The sequence below is a fragment of the Microcaecilia unicolor genome, chromosome 1 (assembly GCF_901765095.1).
Source record: "Microcaecilia unicolor chromosome 1, aMicUni1.1, whole genome shotgun sequence".
NCBI lineage: Eukaryota > Metazoa > Chordata > Amphibia > Gymnophiona > Siphonopidae > Microcaecilia > Microcaecilia unicolor.
In genome coordinates, this window is record NC_044031.1 from 169588097 (window position 1) to 169608238 (window position 20142).

At 42.0% G+C, this 20142-nt stretch overlaps 1 protein-coding gene across 1 annotated transcript in view; it reads right to left on the reverse strand.

Moving 5' to 3' along the window:
- The window catches only part of HIBADH (3-hydroxyisobutyrate dehydrogenase), a 294282-nt gene that overhangs the window by 76718 nt on the left and 197422 nt on the right, over window positions 1–20142 (reverse strand). Inside the window, exons 5-6 of the mRNA XM_030202454.1 lie at window positions 6662–6795; window positions 642–722 (exon numbers count right to left, since the gene is read on the reverse strand). Of these exons, the coding sequence (XP_030058314.1) occupies window positions 642–722; window positions 6662–6795 (215 nt within the window). The remainder of the gene's footprint in view (window positions 1–641; window positions 723–6661; window positions 6796–20142) is intronic.

A 20142-nucleotide genomic window follows, 5' to 3' on the forward strand; every position in this document is an offset into this window, starting at 1 on the left:
TAAAGCAAATTAATAATTTCAAATGTATTCCTGAGGAAGAGATTCTTGGTCAACTTAGTTCATATTTCAGATTTATGTAGAAAAGTCTCTGTATCCTTCAGTATCTTAAAAAATTCAGCACAAATCAACCTAAAATGCAAAACAAGGCATTTTATGGCCTTGGCAAAGAACACTGTGCCTAGACATATCTGGTTAAATAAACATTCTAATAATGAAAAGGCTACATTCTAGCGAAACGCTCTGAGTTCCAGTACTTTTAGGATTTTTATTCGCTGAGCATCACTGAAGTTGTTCTCACGTGTATTACTGAAATTAGAACCAGTGTTTTTGACCCATCGTTACAACATCTGCAATTTTTAAATGAGGCATTACCCTTGACGCAGGCATATTCATATGCTGAAACACAGCTGTGTCGGGTTTACCCTCATTTACAGTTGCTGAGTCCAGTAAAGAATCATCTGGTTCCATTTTTACTCATTGACTCCACTGTTTGATTGACATTTGAGTAATGAAAACGCTTCATTTTTTTTTCTGGTGGAAAATCATCTAGGTCTTTTTGGATTGTATAACCAACAGAAAATATCAACCTATAAAGCACATAAAAATTATCAGTATAAAATACCCAATCCGTAAAAATCAACAAACCTGATACCAAGATTCATTGCCTCAGCTGTTCCAATCATGGTGATAGCCAACAGCATGTTGTTGCAGATCTTTGCAGCCTAAAAGGGAATTACATAGTTAGTGAGCATCCCTGTTTTTATTTACTTATATAGAAGATTATCTGCAGAAATCTGGTTGGAAGATGTGACCAGAAGTCTCTTACAAAAACTAACAATTATAAAACAGGACTACCAGTTCAACACTGATTATCTTAAGAACATCTTGGACTATAAAATAAACTTGCATTCTGCTTGTTAGGTTCACAAGCATGTCAAACAATTGTCCTAAAAGCATTTCTGTTACATCATGGTAGCAGAGACATCTAGTATCCAAAATGTTCCTGAAGAAAACCAGATTCAGTATAGACTGATACCTTTTATGGGATCAACTCATGAATAATCACAAGCTATTGACAGTGCACAGCTGTTGTTCAGAAACGAAAAAAAAATTGCAACAGCAGATTGCTGAAGTACTGAGGGGCCCTTTTACAGAGTGGCGGTAAGCCCAACGTGGGCTTCTCACTCGCCCTTCCGGAACTACTGCCGGCCCAACGCAGCCACCAGTGGTAGTCCTGCTTTCAGGAAAAGAAAACCCCGGAAATGGCTTGTGTAGCATGTTGCCTGGTGACTGCCAGATTAGCATGGGAGCCCTTATTGCCACCTCAATGGGTGGTCATGTGTGTCAGGGGTTTTTTTTACCCATTGTGGCAAAAAGGGCCCTGGCGTGCGGGAAAAACGGCCCCTGCTGATAGAGCAGGGCCCTTTTCCCGGCAGCTTGGTAAAAGGACCCCCGAGCAAGAAAGAAACAGAAGTAGCACTGGCTTATCTTTTCCATTTTCACTTCTCATCTATAAACGTCATACTATTTCTTCACTAGACACTCCCTGGCCCTCTCACTTTTCAACATGTTCATCCATGCCTTTGATTAACTTTACCTTTGTGAATGCAACTCCCTAATCTGTGGCTTTCCAAGATACTACTTTCCAGGTTAACACTATATCAGAAAGCTGTAATTTGAATATTCACCAGAGGTAGAACAATGAAATATATAAACAAATATATAACCATATCATTATCTTAAGGCCCATCTAGTCTACCCATTTTTCTTTTCTATTACAATACCAAAAACTAGAGTTTCCCAAAGTTGACCTGGGGAAACCCCAGCCAGTCAGATTTTAGGGATATCCACAATTAATATGCATGAGATAGATTTGCATACCAAGAAGGTAGTGTATGCAAATTGATCTCATAAATATTTATTGTAGATATCCTGAAAACCTGACTGATTGGGGTTCCCCTAGGACAGGTTTGGGAATCACATACTTTGCTTGGTCTTAGGCTTTCCATCACAGCTTTGACTTTGCCGCCCTCCTCCTCCTCCCCCCCACCAAAGAAATAATGGATTCTAAAGTTTCTATTTCTTTTGCCTTCCATGACATACAGAATAGTAACAGACTAAGGGGCTCACTTACCGAAGTCCAGGAAATATTAGCACACATTGGCTGCAGAAATTTATGCACAGTAACTGCTGAGACTCTGTATTAAATGCTGAGAAACATTTCCTGCCAAGTCAAGTGCATGACAGATCAAGTGTATGCACTTATTCTTTAACCTAGGTGTTCACATTTACTCTAACTCTTCTTCCACATGTTCTTTGTCCTGCGGGGTGCCGCAAGGATCAGTTCTCTCACCCCTCCTGTTCAATCTATTCTTAAGTCCAGTAGCTGTTTTCATTCAGGTGCACAATTATCAGTTCATTCTCTTACGCAGATGACATTCTTCTTATATGTTATACTTCTAGTCATTCTCTAGATCTCCAACCCCTACAGCGCTGTCTCCGAGAGATAGCTACCTGGCTTACGGAACATCAACTCGTCCTTAACCCTGATAAAACAGTGACTTGCTGGGTCACAGGAACTGCCTCTCTGCTATCACTAGTGCCAATCCTTTTTGATAGATAGTACCCCCAGTTACATCTTTTTATCTTGGTATTTTTCTTGACTCTGAACTCTCCTTTTCACCTGAAATTTCCAATGTGCTTAAAACAGGTTTTTACTTTCTCCGTGAACTTATAGCCGTCTGCAATTGCACAGATACCGACTCTCTTCACACATTATTCTATGCATACATTAATTCAAGATACTACTACGGCGATACTATCTATGTATGTATAACGCGATCCAACCTTAAACACCTACAAACTCTCCAAAATATAGTTGCTAGAATACTCTGTAGGGCTAAACGTTATGATCATGTGACTCCATTATTGAAATAACTGCACTGGTTACCAATAGAATACAGAGTCCAGTATAAAATATTGACATTAGTTCATACGGTTCTTCATACTGGCACGCCAGCGTATTTATCTGCACTCATTATTCCCTACACACCCGCACGTGCGTTTCAGTCGCTACATGACAATAGACTTGTTACTCCTCACCCATCACAGGCCCACTGGGCCTCTACTCAAAGTTCTGCATTTTATTTCTTGGCTTTGGTGTTGTGGAATTCTTTGCCAAAGCAATTACACCGGGAACACTCCTATAATATGTTTTGTGGTGAGTTAAAGACTTATTTGTTTGAATTAGCTTTAACAACTTCTTAAAGTCTGGTCTGGAATGTAAGACATGGTGGTACTCAGTGGTGATCCTACAGTAGTGAATGAATGAATATGTATTTTATTAATCTCTTGTTTGATTGGTTCTTTCCTATTAATATTAATACAGTTCTGCTTTTATTGCAGTTTTAATTGTAGTATTGCATTGTGAACCACTCTGATTTGTACTGCAAAAAGGGCAGTATATTAAATTTAATAAATGATAAATGATGATGTTATGTGTATAAATGTTCCGAATACTAGTAAATACATACTTACAGAGCATTTATTTGCAAGGGAGCGTATACAGGAGCAGAGCACAGGCAGGCTCTCACTTATGCATTAACTTACAGAACGCTGGTTGGCATAAGTGCAAGTGCCTAAATTTTAGGCACATTAATAGGTAGCTATGCTTGGATCTATAACAGAATCTAGGTACCTAAGTTCCTTTATAGAATAGACCCTCACTCTGCAGCCTCCAGGTGCCTATTTGGAGGCACCCAGTTATAGAACTGCCCCCAAGCTAATGTGAACTAAATTATTCATGCACTAACTGCAAGGCACAGTCCCCACCCATTTCCTGCCCCATTCCACACTATGTACTTTGGCCAGATTCCATATATGGCGCTGAAATAAACTGCACTTAGCACTATCCTATAAACCTTGCCTAAAGTTGGGCGCAGTTTATAGACTATCCAGCTTATTTTCGAAAGAGAAAAACGCCTATAGTGCGACCTAAATCGGGAGATAGACGTTTTTCTCGCAAAGGCGCCCAAATCGGTATAATCGAAAGCCAATTTTGGGCGTTTCCAACTGCACTCTGTCGCGGAAACAAATAAAGTTGACGGGGGCGTGTCGGAGGTGTGGTGGAGGCGGAACTGGGGCGTGGTTATCAGCCGAGGAGAGATGGGCGTCTTTAGCTGATAATCGAAAAAAAAGGCGTTTTACCGTGATTTTGGGTCAATTTTTGGACCCTTTTTTTTCACGAACAAGTCCCAAAAAAGTGCTCCAACTGCTCAGATGACCACTGGAGGGAATCTGGGATGACCTCCCCAGACTCCCCCAGTGGTCACTAACCCCCTCCCACCAAAAAAAAACCCACTTTAAAAACTTTTTTTCCAGCCTATATGCCAGCCTCAAATGCCGTACCCACCTCCATGACAGCAGAATGTGTTTGATCCTCTCACAGCCTTTCCCTGGGTCAGATGTGGCTCTCGGGTGCAGTACAGGGTCACATCAGCATTGCATTGTGGTGGGTGTAGGGTATTGGACTCCGTGATTTCATTAGCTTGTGTTACAGTCTCACGATGTTGGTAGTTGGTAGGCTCTTCTCCCATGGTGCTTTTCCCCCTGCCTACTGGGTCAGAGTGTGCCCTGTTGTGTTTCCTGTTGTAGTCCATGCGGTAGTGGCCATTTCTGTAAGCCAGTTTTAGTTCCCTTTCCTGTGTTAGCCACGTTACAGAACTTAGTTCTTCCCCTGAATGTTGCTGAAAGGGGGCATTGTACAGCATTCTGCCAGCTCTGACCTACTGCTCATCTCAGTACTAGGGAGACTCGTTGCCAGTGGGGCACAACCTCTGATCTGCAGTTAACTGTGAGTAAAGGCGGTTATTCCAATAAAGGACGTTTTCGGAGAGATTAGTCTTCAGGTGTCAACTGGTGTGCCAATGTTATATAGCAGCAACCAGTCCTAGAGGCCTGTGTGTATGCAAGTCCCTGTAGCACTTTTAGTGGGTACAGCAGTGCACTTCAGCCAGGTGGCCCCAGGCCCATCCCCCCCCCCACCTGTAACACTTGTGCTGGTAAATGGGAGGCCTCCAAAACCCACTGTACCCACATGTAGGTGCCCCCTTCACCCCTAAGAGCTATGGTAGTGTTGTACATTTGTGGGTAGTGGGTTTTGGGGTTGGGAGCTCAGCACCCGTGGTAAGGGAGCTATGCATGTGGGAGCTTTTTCTGAAGTCCACCGCACTGACCTAGGGTGCCCAGTTGGTGTCCTGGCATATCAGGGGGGCCAGTGTACTACCAATCCTGGCCCCTCCCACGACCAAATGGCTCGGATTAGGACGTTTTTGAGCTGGGCGTTTTTAGTTTTCATTATCGCTAAAAAAAAACAAACGCCCAGCTCAAAAACGTCCATTTTTTCGAAAATTCGGTTCGGCCCGCCCCTTCACGGACCCGTTCTCGGAGATAAACCCCCATGGAGATAGGCGTTTCCGTTCGATTATGCCCCTCTATGTGTGGCGGCCATCCCGCAACTATAATTTAGGCACAGTCATTTACGCAAACTACAACCTGGTATAAAATGCCCATATCTTATTTAGGTGCGGATTGGGCATATTCTGTTAACAGTGCGTGTAAATTTTAGGAACGCCCATGACCAACCCGTGGACACGTCCCCTTTTGTGATCCGCACTTTAGAATTTACATGCACCACTTTACAGAATACACTTTAAAAAGTTATGCACGTAAATTCTAATTAGTGCCAATACTTGTTTGTTAAGTTGTGTGCACAAATCGGCTATCTGTGCAGATTTGCATGAGCAACTTTATTTGCCATTTATAGAATCTGGCCCTTAATGCATGAATTAGTAAGTGGTAAGTGTCATGCCAAGCAAAAAAAAGAGGAAAAAACCTCACGTGAACGTGAGCAGGAAACAGTGAGGTAGACTCAAGGAGGATATCAAGAAGTTCTTAATATAAACAGCATAAAAGTGCTTTTATGCTGTTTATATATATTAAAGACTTCTTGGCATCCTCCTTGAATCTATCTCACTTTTATGTTGTTGTTGTAAGTGTCATGCCAGCATGGTATCTGTTAGCGTAGTTGTGCACCAGACAGGGGGTTAAAATTCCCCAGGCCTGGGCCTCCAAGGGGAGCCCGGCACCGGGGTCTCTCTCTCTCCTGGTCCTGAAGGGACCCGAGTGATCGTGTCCTGACAATAGCAGCACAGAAAAACCTCCACCGCTGGGCCCCACTTGGAGACTGGGGAGGACCTGGAGCTTCCTCCAGCACTGCTCTTCTGCCCATTGCTGAGCTTTTGCTTTTCCTCTCAGGCGTGCATGCTCGGTTTTGAAACCGAGCATGTCCTGAGAGGAAAAGCTGCTGGAGGAAGAAGACATCTTCTGCTGGCGGGGCCTAGGATCCCCACCAGCCAAGGTATTCAACAGCAGCAGCAATCGGGGGGAGGGTGGCAGCGGCAACGATGGGAGGGGCTGGCAAAGATTGGCAACTTGGGGGGGGGGCAGTGGCTTTTGCCCCGGGCCCGGCGGCAGCCCTGCCCCGGTTCAGTCTCTCGGCAGCCATGCTGTGCACTAACAGTTCATGTTAATTCATGCATTAAGCATTTAGCGCAAGTTCATAAAAGGGCCCCTAACTTTTCTTAGACCCAGAAAATATTACCTGTCCAGTTCCAACCTCTCCACAATAGACCACGTTGGATCCCATACATGTCAACAGTTCTTTGGCAGCAGCAAACTCTTGCTCCACTCCACCCACCATGAATGTAAGGTTTCCAGCCCGTGCAGCTCCAACTCCTGGATGAAAAATATTCAGTGAAAAATTTGTTTTAGTTTGAGAAGTTTTTCTTGGTGTATTTTTAACTCCAGTGTATTTAAGTAACTAAGGGCCTCTTTTATGAAGACGCACTAGCAGCTCCCAGTGTGGTAATGCCGACAGTCAGCACTGCCACACAGGAACCGCTAGCGTGACTTGGTAAAAAAGGCCCTAAGATTCGAGCAAGAGGAACATAAAACATTCATCTTTAATTACTGCCAAATATATTTTAAGCCACTGATAATGTTGTGAGACAAGAGAGTAATCAAAAACAGAAAAATGTATTCTAGAACACAATCTGTTTTAAAAAGGGTGAAAATACATTGAAGAGGAATGCAAGTACCCATTTCATATCAAAACAGTAAATATTCTCTATTGCACTTTGCATAAAAATTTATGGAGGGCCCATGATCTATATACTTTAATCTTTTTTTATTATTGGGGTAATTCTAGAATAAGAGGGTAAGTTGGTTCCTATTTCAAGCATATTCTATAAAGAAAAGTAGGTCTACCCACTGACAGTATTTGAATCTGTTGACTCTCAACTTATCCTCCATACATCAGTTATATGTGGCAAGACTTACTTATTATGACCCTTTGGAATGGAATTCTCTTCTCCATATTTGGGGAGAGCCAAATTGTGCTCTATTTAAGAATTTTCTCAAGACATATTTGCTTAATCTTGCTTTTGGAGTGCAATCTAGATTTGATGGATATATGCTGGTTTGTAGCTGTGTTCATTTCTATTTGTTTTGTGCTATTAGGTTTTGTTTGTTTTCATTTGTTTGTGTGCAATTGATTTTACCACTGATATTGGGGTTTTTTTTTGTTGATGTTATCATGTTTTTATTTACTTTGTCACTTGCTTATCTTGCAATTTATATTTTACTATTGTAAACTGCTTTGTTATATCCTTTATTTGTGGAAAAATGGTATATCAAGCAATCAACCAAGCTAAACTTTATAGAAAATATGCTTACATTATATGCTCACATTTATAGCACAATCGCTTACACCAGCCCTATAGCTAGTGTTAATGCCCATGCCTAGATGCAAGCCAGAACATACATAAAGTATAGCATTATAGAAATTATGCATGTATTTGCAAACTCCACTCACTGGCAAAGTGCGTACCATAAGACATATGTTTCTACTAGTTAGTATTCGACAAGAGGCCACATGCACAAAAATGACTAGAATACTTCCTGATTCTGCTCCTTATAAAATTACCCTCAATACGCGGAAATATATAGAAGTGTTAGAAATATGATTTAATTAACCCCTGTATAATTTATGTGCCTAAATTAGCATAGTTTATAAATCTACATGCATACTTGTGAGCTCTACCAAACTTCTACTCTTGTACACATAGAATGAAATAATTTTATCCCCAATTTTCAATTTATCAAGACAAAGAGGTGGGAGTTTCCCCTTTATCTTCCTAAAGAGTAAGCAAAACCCAGGGCATGTCATCACCAGCAGTAGCTGGGCCACAATGTGTATTTTTAAAGGGAGAAAAAAAAAAGAATCACTGAAATAATAATAAGAAAGTGTTAATCATAGGTAGTGGGGGTGGGGAAAAGGAGAGGACTGACTGAGGCTCTAGGGATGAATTTGAAGCTGGAATGAAACTGTGGAGGGAAGAGCTTAAAGAATAAAGTTCTGAACCACTATGGTAATTCTTAAAGGTTCATCACCTTCACTATCCTGTTTCTAACAAAGGCCAATCCAGATCACATGTACTTGGCATCTCTAACCTGTAAGGGTGTTTCCTGTACCTCACCTTTTGAACTTGGCCAAGAACTATCTTTTCTGAGCAATATTCTCATGGATGCTACTGGACTTCATGCAACACTGTGATGGCTAACATCATTCAAGGACATGCTGAACATCTGCACTGGCTCTCCAGTGTTAAGCCTGGAGGAGTGAGACTCACACAGATGACATAGTACGGGTAGCAGCCCTGATACAGTTACATCTATCAAGATATATATATATATATATATATATATATATATATATATATATATATACTAGTAAAAAAGGCCCGTTTCGTAAACAAATGAAACGGGCGCTAGCAAGGCTATAAAGAGAGTGAGAGTGTGTATATGTATGTGTGTCTGTGTGTGTGTGACACAGAGAAAGTGTGTGTGTGTGTGTCTCTGTGTGAAAGAGAGTGTGCACAGGTAGGGTGAAAATGAAGAGACAGCAGTGAAATTTTACATAGGACAGCTGAACCATTTGAGGTGTGTTTGTGTGTCTGTGTGAGAGAGTGTGTATATGTGTGTGGGTGCGTGTGTGTGTGAGATAGAGACAGTGTAAGTGTGTGTGTGTGCGTCTGTGTGAAAGAGAGTGTGAAAGGGTAGGGTCAAAATGAAGAGACAGCATTATAATTGTACATAGCACAGCACAAACATTTGAGGCAGTTATTGCCATATCTCCCCTGCCGGCCCCTCCATACCCAACGATTCATTCCTTGTCTTCCATCCCCTCTGTGTCCTGTGTGTATGTGTGTGTGTGAGAGAGAGAGAGAGAGGTGCTAGTAGTCCCTGTGATAGTGGCAGGTCAGTTGCTCATAATAGCCAGTGAAGAGTGAGAGTGTGTTTGTATGTGCTGGTTTTTTCCTTCCCTCATATGCCCTCCGTGTCCGTTGTTTGTGTGGAGAGCAGAGATCTATATGGTCCTTTTAGCGTTGCTGTTGACGTCGCATAGCAACTGTGTGCTGCTGGTTTTCATTGTTCCGCGATGTGCCTTATGTCACGTTCCGTCGCTTAGTAATGGGTTTGCGATGCGATTGGTTGAGTGTCATTGGTCCGCCCTCGACGTCATGATGTTTTATGTGGGGGGCGGGGCCAACACTCATGGGCGAATTCCTGGTTTCACCACCATGCATTTAAAACGTTGGGACTTGTGGAGGCTTCAGAACGTTGGAGGTGCGTTTTATATAGATATATATATATATATATATATATAGAGAGAGAGAGATGTCTAAAAAAGTATAAATAAATTTAAACTTATACCAACGTATTGTAAGTTTTTCTTTTAAAGCTGGAAATGGAGTCAGTACGTTTACCGATTCCATAGCCCTGAATATTTATTCAGGTTTTTTCTCTCTAAATCTGGCACTTTTCCCTGTGTTGTCCCACAGGGTTCTCTGTTTGCTCCCACCCTTTTCATTTTTTCAAAACTATTTATAAAATTATTAAATATTACAATCAAGCACATTTTTAATGTAAGAAATCAATAAAGTACAGTAGAAATATAAAGGAAAAATGTTTTGGCTATTAGTCCACAATTATATAAGAACCAAGAATAAAACTAGGAGAATAAGAATAGCCATACTAGGTCAGACCAATGGTCCATCTAAGCCCAGTATACTGCTTCCAACAATGGCCAATCCAGGTCACAAGTACCTGGCAGAAACCCAATTAATAGCAACATTCCATGCTACCAATCCAGGGGCAAGCAGTGGCTTCTCCATGTTCATCTCAATAACAGACTACGGATTTTTTCCAACCCTTATTTAAACCCAGATACGCTAACTGCTGTTACCACATTCTCCAGGAGCGAGTTCCAGAGCTTAACTATTCTTTGAGTGAACAAATATTTCCTCCTATTTGTTTTAAAAGTATTTCCATGTAATTTCATCGCGTGTCCCCTGGTCCTTGTACTTTTAGAAATAGTGAAAAATGGAACCACTTCTACCCATTCTACACCACTCAGGATTTTATAGACCTCAATCATATCCCCCCCCCCCCCCCCCTCAGTTGTCTCTTTTCCAAGCTGAAGAGCCCTAACCTCTTAATCTTTCCTCATTTGGGAGGAGTTCCATCCCTTTTATCATTTTGGTCACTCTTCTTTAAACCTTGTCTAATTCCGCTATATCTTTTTTTAAATACAGCGACCAGAATTGAACACAATACTCACGGTGAGGTTGAACCATTGAGCAATACAGAAGCATTATAATATTCTTGGTCTTATTTTGCATTCCTTTCCTAATAATTTGTAGCATCCTGTTTGCTCTTTTGGCCACCATTGCACACTGGGCAGAAGATTTCAGCATATTGTCTATAATGACGCCTATATCTTTTTGACTGCTGACACCTAAGGTGGACCCTAGCATCAGGTAACTATGATTTGGATTATTCTTCTCAATGTGCATCACTTTGCATTTGTGCACATTAAATTTCATCTGCTATTTGGATGCCCAGATTTCCAGTTTCCTAAGGTCTTTTCACAGTCCGCACGTGTTTAACAACTTTGAACAGTTTTGTGTCATCTGCAAATTTAATCACCTCACTTGTTCTGTTTTCCAGATCATGTATAAATATGTTAAATAGCACCAGTCCCAGTACAGATCCCTGCGGCACTCCATTATTCACCCTCCTCCATTCAGAAAAATGGTCATTTAACCCTACTCTCTGTTTTCTGTCCAATAACCAATTCCTAATCCACAGAAGGGCATTGCCTCCTATCCCATGACTTTTTAATTTTCTCAGGAGTCTCTCATGAGGGACTTTGTCAAAAGCTTTCTGAAAATCTAGATACACTACATCAACCGGCTCACCTTTATCTACACCTTCAACGAAATGAAGCAAATTGGTAAAACAAGACTTCCCTTGGCTGAACCCATGCTGACTCTGTTCCATTAAACCATTTTTGTCTATGTGTTCCATAATTTTATTTTTTATAATAGTTTCCACTAATTTCCCCATCACTGAAGTTCATAGCTTCTTTGGCCTTCATTAATACTACCTCCAAACCTTTCAATTCTCCCATCTGTTGTTCCAGGATTCCAATTCGACAATCCTGATACGTCAATCTCTGCTCATGCACAGTCCCCTTGTTAACTGCCTCACAAACTTTTACATCCAAACCAGATCAAGATTTTAAAAGAGGAATCTAGAGATTTGATGGCATCCCACAGAGCTTCCAATATTATAGTAGGCGGTTTCTTCAACTCACCAAAGACAACTTGAATTCCATTGGAGCAAACTCCTTCTTCAACTCCAGTAGCCTTGGGCAGTTCTCTCTCTGTCATTCCACTCTTATTCTTTACTTGGTGGAGGATCTAGTAGCCCTCCTCAGATAGTCTGAGACTCAGCAACCAATGGGGTGTTGCCTGAAAGACCATTTCAGGCAACACCCCATCATTTTCTCTGCGTCCGGGACTTGGAGGAACCACTCCATCTTCAGGACACAAAAAGCATTAGTGGCTTCTCTACAAGCCAAGGAGCCTCAAACATCAAAAACTGTCTGCACCAGTCAAGGAGTAGGACCCCTATTCAGAAGATGCGCGTGGGATCCACCCTTTCCCGGCCCCATCAGAAAGCTAGATGCTGGGCAGGACAGCAGATAAGAGCTCCTATTTCTCACCTGCTTTCAACTCCATCTTGGTTCTGCTCCTAGACTTCAATATCTTCTTGGCCCTCTTCTTCTTTACATTCAGTCTTTGGGTTGTAATCCACACCTCTGTGTAGACAACATCCAGATTCTTTTCAACACACATTTCATCTCCACCTATTTCTCACCCCTTCAGTCCTGTCTACAAGCAGCTCAGCTGGTGAGTGGTTGAGAAATAATCTCTTTCTCAAAACCACCAAATATTCCATTATCTCAGAACTCGATTCTAGTTTTAGTTATTGTTCATATTGATTACTGTAACACACTTAATAATAAAGGTCTCCTTTCATCTTCTCTCAAGCGTTTTCAGCTTATTCTGTTCACTACTGTCAAACTCCTACTTGGTGCTCAGCATTTTGATCAAATTTCTCCTTCACTTCACAGCACTGACTTCCAGTTTCTGAGGAATCAAATTCAAATTCAAGATTCACATTTTGGCTCATTGTGTCCTTCACTCTTACACCCCTCATTTTCTTTTCATGTCTTCCTTATATTATGCTGTCTCCATTCCTTCCAAGCTTCTCTGCTGTCCCTCTCAGCTTCATCCGGGTATCTCCTGGGTATCTCTTGTGTTTCTCCTTTCCCCTACCTAAGTCCCTCTCTATGAAATTCCCTCGCCTGATAATTCATGTTTCTAACTTTCGGAAAGCTGTTAAGCCCTGGCTGAGGGATGCTGGTGTTTAGGGGTGACTCCAGCTGCTGTATACCCTCTTTGATAATAATTGTCTCTTAATGCACATTAAATGGTAAAACTGTGTATTATTTTACCGTAGAGTACGGCAACAAAAGGAGATGCAAACATGCAAAACACTTCATTATAATGAAAACAGAATAATGTAGCTTGCAATGAACTTCATAAACTGTGTTATTCCAGAAAATATAATGCCAGCTCAAATCTGGCATTATTTTTCCTGTGTGGAAACATTTTAAAAAGGGCCAGCACAGTTAAAGCATGATCATGGTCCAGGATTCCCAAAACCCCCAGCCACTTCAAGGATACTCCAAACCCCCTTATGAGAACACATTCCGAATGCTCATTTCTAGCCCACCCCACATTGCTTTTCCCATGCAGACCTGAGTTCTGTGTAGATGGAGAATGTGATGTAAATTCTGCATTGTGCAGTGGCACAGAATTCCCCTAGGAATAGCTATTGCACACAACCTAATATTCCCCATGTTAATTACGCTAACATGGCAAATTTCTACTATGCTGAAACAAGAAAGCCAGTGATCATGTTCCAAGGTGCATTTCCTTCAGCCACTGGCATAGCCACAAGTGGGCCCAGACCAGCCCGCCTAGTAGCAGTACATCTGTGATGGGGCTGGCAGGAGATCCTCAAGCCCTGCCAGGCAAGAACTCCCAACATCTCTCCTTCCTGTGTATCTTTTTAAATGGCAGATCTTTGCTGGTAGCAAGCACCAACTAATACACACTGCTCACACCGGCACCACAGCCTTCCCTCTGATGTACTCCTGCCTATGCAGAAATAGAAAGTTACATCAGAGTGAAGGTTGTGGGGCCGGTGCGAGCAGTGTGAATTAGTCGGTGCTCGCTGCTGGCGAAGATCTACTTTTTAAAAGGTATATGGGGGGGGGGGGGGGGAGGGTTCAGAGACCATATGGGATGCGGGAGAGACTGAATCATCTGTGGGGTGGGGACGGTCTGGGATTCTTCTGCCCACCCAATCTTGGGCCCAAGCCCACCCATCTGATGCTCTACCGACTGAGCTATCCGGGCTCCTCTGGCTACGCCCCTGCCTTCAGCTTCTATTTCAAAGCTGCAGGTGTCTATATGTCATATCACCATACAGTATGAGAATACTCTGTTTGATCTATTACCAGGATACAAATTTTCCAAAGTGAAAATGATAAATATGCTGCCTTTTGAAAAACTAAGACCTCTGCTTACTAAGTTGCATGAATATATTAGCGTGCATTAATTTAAACACGTGGAGGGGCATAATCGAACGGGAACGCCCATCTCCATGGGCGTCTATGTCCGAAAATGAGTATGTGAAGAGGCGGGACAGACCGTATTATCAAAAAAGATGGGCGCCCATCTTTCGTTTCAAAAATACGGTTTGGACGGACCAAATGCCATGGATTTGCTCCTTTCTGAGATGGGCGGGGTTTTTTAAGCGATAATGGAAACTAAAAACGCCCAGCTCAGAAACGTCCTAATCCAAGCCATTTGGTCGTGGGAGGGACAAATGTACAACACTACCATAGCTCTTAGGGGTGAAGGGGGCAACTACAAGTGGGTACAGTGGGTTTTAGAGGCCTCCCATTTACCACCACAAGTGGTACAGGTGGGGGGGGGGGGGACGTGCCTGGGTTTGCCTGCCTGAAGTGCACTACAGTACCCACTAAAAGTGATCCAGGGACAGGATTTGTTGCTGCTGTATAACCTTGGCACAGTAGTTCACACCTGAAGACTAATCTCGCTGAAAACGTCCTTTATTTGAATAAGCACGTTTACTCACAGTTAACTGCAGATCAGAGGTTGTGCCCCACTGGCAACGAGTCTCGCTGGTACTGAGATTAGCAGCAGGTCCGAGCTGGTAGAATGGTGTACAATGCCCTCTTTCAGCAACATTCAAGGTAAGAACTAAGTGCTGTAACATGGCTAACACATGAACAGGATCTAAAACTGGATTACAAAATTGGCCAATACCTCATGGACTACCGGAAACCAAACAGGGCACACACTAACCCAGTAAGCAGAGGGAAAAGCACCATGGGAGTAGAGCCTACCAACTACCAACATCGTGAGCATTTAACACAAGCTAGTGGAATCACGGAGCCCAATACCCTACACCCACCACAATGCATTGCTGATGTGACTCTGCAGTGCCCTTAACAGAAAAGGTGTCACACTCACCCGAGACCCACATCAGAACCAGGGAAAGGCTGTCAAAGGATAGAACACATTCTGCTGCCATGGAGGTGGGTACGGCATTTGAGGCTGGCATACAGGCTGGGAAAAAAAGTTTGTAAAGTGAGGGGGTTTTGGTGGGAGGGGGGTTAGCGACTACTGGGGAGTCAGGGGAGGTGATCTCCGATTCCCTCCGGTGGTCATCTGGTCAGTTGGGGCACCTTTTTGGGACCTGGACCTGAAAAAAAAGGGTCCAAATAAAGCGGACCAAATTCTCGTCAAAAACGCCCTTCTTGTTTCGATTATCAGCTAAAGACGCCCATCTCTCCTCAGACGATAACCACACCCCAGTCCTGCCTTCACCACGCCTCCGACACGCCCCCGTGATCTTTGTTCGTCTCCGTGACGGACTGCAGTTGAGGACGCCAAAAATCGGGTTTCGATTATACCGATTTGGGCGCCCACGGGAAACTGACGCCCATCTCCCGATTTGGGTCAAAATATGGACGTCTTTCTCTTTCGAAAATAAGCTGGATAGTAAACAGGTCCCACTGAGAATGAAGGAGTCTGCATTATTTAATCTTAATAAATGAGTACCTAAGATCATTAGAATGGAATGTAAAAGCTTCAGTTCAGATTTAACTGTTACAGATTGTGAGGGAGTGTAAGAGAACTCTGGTCCCCCTTAAACATATTCACCCAGTGGCATGGCCACAGGTGGGCCTGGGTGGGCCTAGGCCCATCCAACAGTGACACACTACTGCAGAAGCTGGTGGGAATTCCCAAGCCCCACCAGCTGAAGATCTCCCTGAAGGCGCCCAGAAACTCTTGTGCACAGCTTGACAGTTGGCAGCTGCTTCCTGAACTGCCAACACTGGTACTCTGCACATTTTCAGTTTTTGCACATGTACAGAGTGCCGGCGGCAGCAACTCACGAAGCAGCTGCCAACTGTCGAGCTATGCACAGAGTTTCTGAGTGACTTCAGGGAAGTCTTCAGCAGGCAGAGCATGGGGATCCCTGTCAACTCAGGTACTTATAGTTTCTTTTAAAAGTTGAATGGGGGAGGGCGCTCCTCAAGGGGCAGGGCAGAGATGGAGTGGACAATTAGTGGCCATCCATTTCCCCTGTAGGCCTACCCAAAATCTGCTCTCTGGCTACACTACTGTATTCCCCTTCCTTAACAGAGCCAGGGTTGAGGAATTCGGCTAAGAAGGTGTATTCCAGCCAGAGCTGCGGAAAGTCAGAAAGGTTCAGAACAGGAAGAAGCAGCCCTCCAGAGTTTGCCTCCACAAGTGTGTAAGGAATACATTTGCCTAGCTGCTGACTCAGCCTACAAGGTAGGATAAGTTAACTTTTCTACACTGCCAGAAACTGCTCAGGAACCTTTTGAACTCATGTATTGGTCTGTTAGGGAAACACAACTCCTTTTGATATTTAACCCTGATCTGCTTTATGTTTGAACTTGAGTTGACAGCCTGTGAGAGAAGGCAGGTTGATTTTGTGTTTGGAACCTGAACCAGACAAATAAAAAGTTTGCTGCCTTTAGACATAGTCCAGCTGAATGTTTAAAGGCTCAGGGTGCCAATGCTTGTTCACACTATCACATAGACAAGGACATTATTTCCAGCTTATTTTCTACTGCAGATAGGAAGCAATGAAGCATCCAGACCCATTACGACAGATGGTCTACTTTGGAGTATAAGTGTTCAGACTGAATAAAGTACTTTTTTAGCTTGAATAATGTGACACCATACATATGCAAATTTAAATAAAATAAAAGAGCAGATTTCAGACTTGTACTATTTTGTTTATAGAAACACATATACTGCAGATATGTTTTACAAGAGGGACTGTAAGTTCATTTTGAAAGGGACACCATGACAGGCCTGATCATACCACCCACAAACTTTGTTCCTGTGTTTCAGTATGGACAAAGTCTTTGGTTGAAATCACTTGTGGGGATTTTGTAATGACATCCCAATGTGTGGTCAGCTGGCTCTGCTCACCCCCCTGGTCTCTCTTCCCAACCCACACCTTTTAGCACAGGGAATATCATCTCTTCGGTGAAATATCATAGGTTCTTTCTACACAGAGAGGGGAGGAAATCTCAGTTGCTTTTTTTCTGTGTTTAGATGGTTTAAAAAAATAGGGTTTTTTTTGGTTGCTCCAAACAGCACAGAACTAATTTTAAATGAACAAATGGTATTGGGGGTGGGGGGGGGGGGGGGGGGAGAGAGAAGATCAGAAGTGTGTTAACTTTCATTGGAAATGTTAACCTAAAATAAACATAATAGCAAAAAATTAAAAACAAAACAAAAATATTTAAATGAAAACAATTTTAGTTCCACAGGATTACATTCATAAGAATCCTTTTTATGTGGAAGATAGAATTCTCAGCTGCAGATGAGCAAACTTCTCATAAATTAAGCTGGGATAAAAGCACCATATCATTTTGATCCAAACTAAATATTTTACTACTACTACATAGTTATATAGCACTACAAGTTTACCTTATATTGCTAGCCCTTGATTTTCTGTATTTGATAACTGTAAATATCACTACATTGATTCTCTGGGAGGATTGTACTCCAAATTATTTAAACTGTGCTACACCAGTAAGTACACTGTGCTACACTTAAACTGCTACACCATTAAGTACTACTACTACTATTTAGCATTTCTATAGTGCTACAAGGCGTACGCAGCGCTGAGACAATGGTGCTCATTTTCAAAGCACATAGACTTACAAAGTTGCATAGTAACCTATATAACTCTATGTGCTTTGAAAATTAGCCTCCATGTAAGTCAAAGTATGCAAACACTATTAATTATCCATCACATATAATTAGCTTTATATCTAAACTAGCTAACTATCCAAACTAGCTAACTCTTAATGAAACTTTCCAGAGAATATCTACATACTATCTTTGCTCAGCTTGATCCAGGCCATTCCCATTTCCTGACCCTATTCCTTACTACCATTCCTCTCCTCCTCAACCAACCTAAGTATCCTCAGCCTTTTCCCCTCCGATAATGGGTCTGAAACACATCTTCTAACCTCACATCGGTCCCATGATTTGGTGGTTCACCTCTTCTCTCTGTTCTGGTGCCCTGTAGTTGTCTGTTCTTCAGCGCCTTGCTGGTTCTATGCTGGCATGTACATGCACATGCTGTTGTTCACTATCTCACTCAGTTCTGTGGCTGTCTGGCGTCCTGGGCCTATCGGCTCCACATCTGTCGGAGTCTTTATGGCGGGGTATGCATGCACACCCCACCGGATCCTGATGGACTGACACCATCTGGCTCTAGGCATATTATCTGTATAGATTACAGATTGCTAAACAGCTTCAGAAAATCATTTATTAGAATAAATTAACTCTGACTATAGTTCTCAGCTGATTAGTCTTCTGACAGCTACACTTTCTCACTTATACAAACACAAATGGACAAATAAATTAGTTAAGCAAAGCAGTCTGAACAAGAAAGAATAATTCATCTTTGAGTCCTTAGAAAAGTCTACTTTTATATTGCCTATAAATTCTCACCACTGGACCATCAATACTAATAAATCAAAACTACAAAAAATGCCAAAACAGCTATAAAAATCAATTGTTTCATTTATTTTAATTCATTTATTTATCTTATATTCTGCTCATCATTACACATGATTGGAGAAAAAAAATACATATATAACCATATAATACAAAAGAAATAAATCAATCTAAAAGCCATTACATACACACATATTTTAACATAAGACAAAATAATAACTAGCATTATTATCAAACAAAAGCAGCTCTGAACAAATTGTGCTGAAAATAGGCTGCTAAAAGTTACGCGCCTTTATTACTTAGTGTTATACAACATCCTATGTAATTTGGGAGCCCCTTGCACGTTTGAACACAATTTTCAAAGCTATTGGCCTGGGTGAAATGGCTCAGCTGAAAATTGTCTTTGTCTATGTGTGGGTTTCCTTACCATGGGCACATTTAACCAAGCTAAAATGAGGCTTTACCCTAGGCAAGTCAAGGGAGGAAAAAAAGCATATTTATGCAGTTTTTAAATTATATGCATTCTAGTCTGCATCTGCTTGGTTGTCCGAACAAAGAGAAAAGGAAAAGTACACAGGAAATTTCAGCAAATTCACTACTTTGCACTTGCTAATTTTCAGAGGCAATTACACATTTTCCCTTTGAAAACTGGCTGAAATGTACTTGGTATGGAAGTGTCCGTTCGCATTGCCGGTTGCTCAAAATTACCCACATTGTGACCATCTATTCAACACATCCCAAAAGACCAGGCACATCAGATGAAAAGGCTGGTTTTGTATAGGGGTCAGGGGGGGTCATGGATTCCTGTAGCAAAATAGCACTACAATCTCCTGTGAAAGAAACCTTGGACTTGATATAAGATGTTGTGTTCCATAAACATTTAGATATTGTGTTCTGTATTCCATAACATTCAGATAGTGTTTTCCATTTTATGTAAACAATAAAGTAAGACAGAAATTAGTTGAAGTTGCAAGGTTGTATGATTTGGGAGGGGAAATGATGCCCAATCCACTGTATATAAGTCACTGCTGTAGTGTATTTAGTCAGAGGCTGAGATGATCAACAGTGAGCAGTGGTCTCTCTCCCTCTCATAACAAATTGCTATTTGTTATTGGCTGATTGCTTTGTTATTATCTGGATTGGTAAGTAATAAAAACTTTCTACTTGGAAGAAACATAGCTTCTGTCTTTTCTGTCACCCCACATCTTGGGGGGTGGCTGGTCCACTGTATCTTGGGGTGGGTGTAAGGAGGCAGAAACCCTATTGGTATATTTCTTATGGTAAGTAGAAATCTCAGAGAAAGAATTACCACATATTATAGCCTGAGACTGGGTGGTTAGCAGAGGGGACCATATAACCCCAGACTCCACTATAAACACTTTTGAAAATGCCCCTCCACCTCTTTTTTGAGATGTGGTGATCAGAATTGCACACAGCATTCACGTTGCGGTCGCACCATGGAGCGATACAAAGGAATTATAAAGTCCTCATTTTTCTA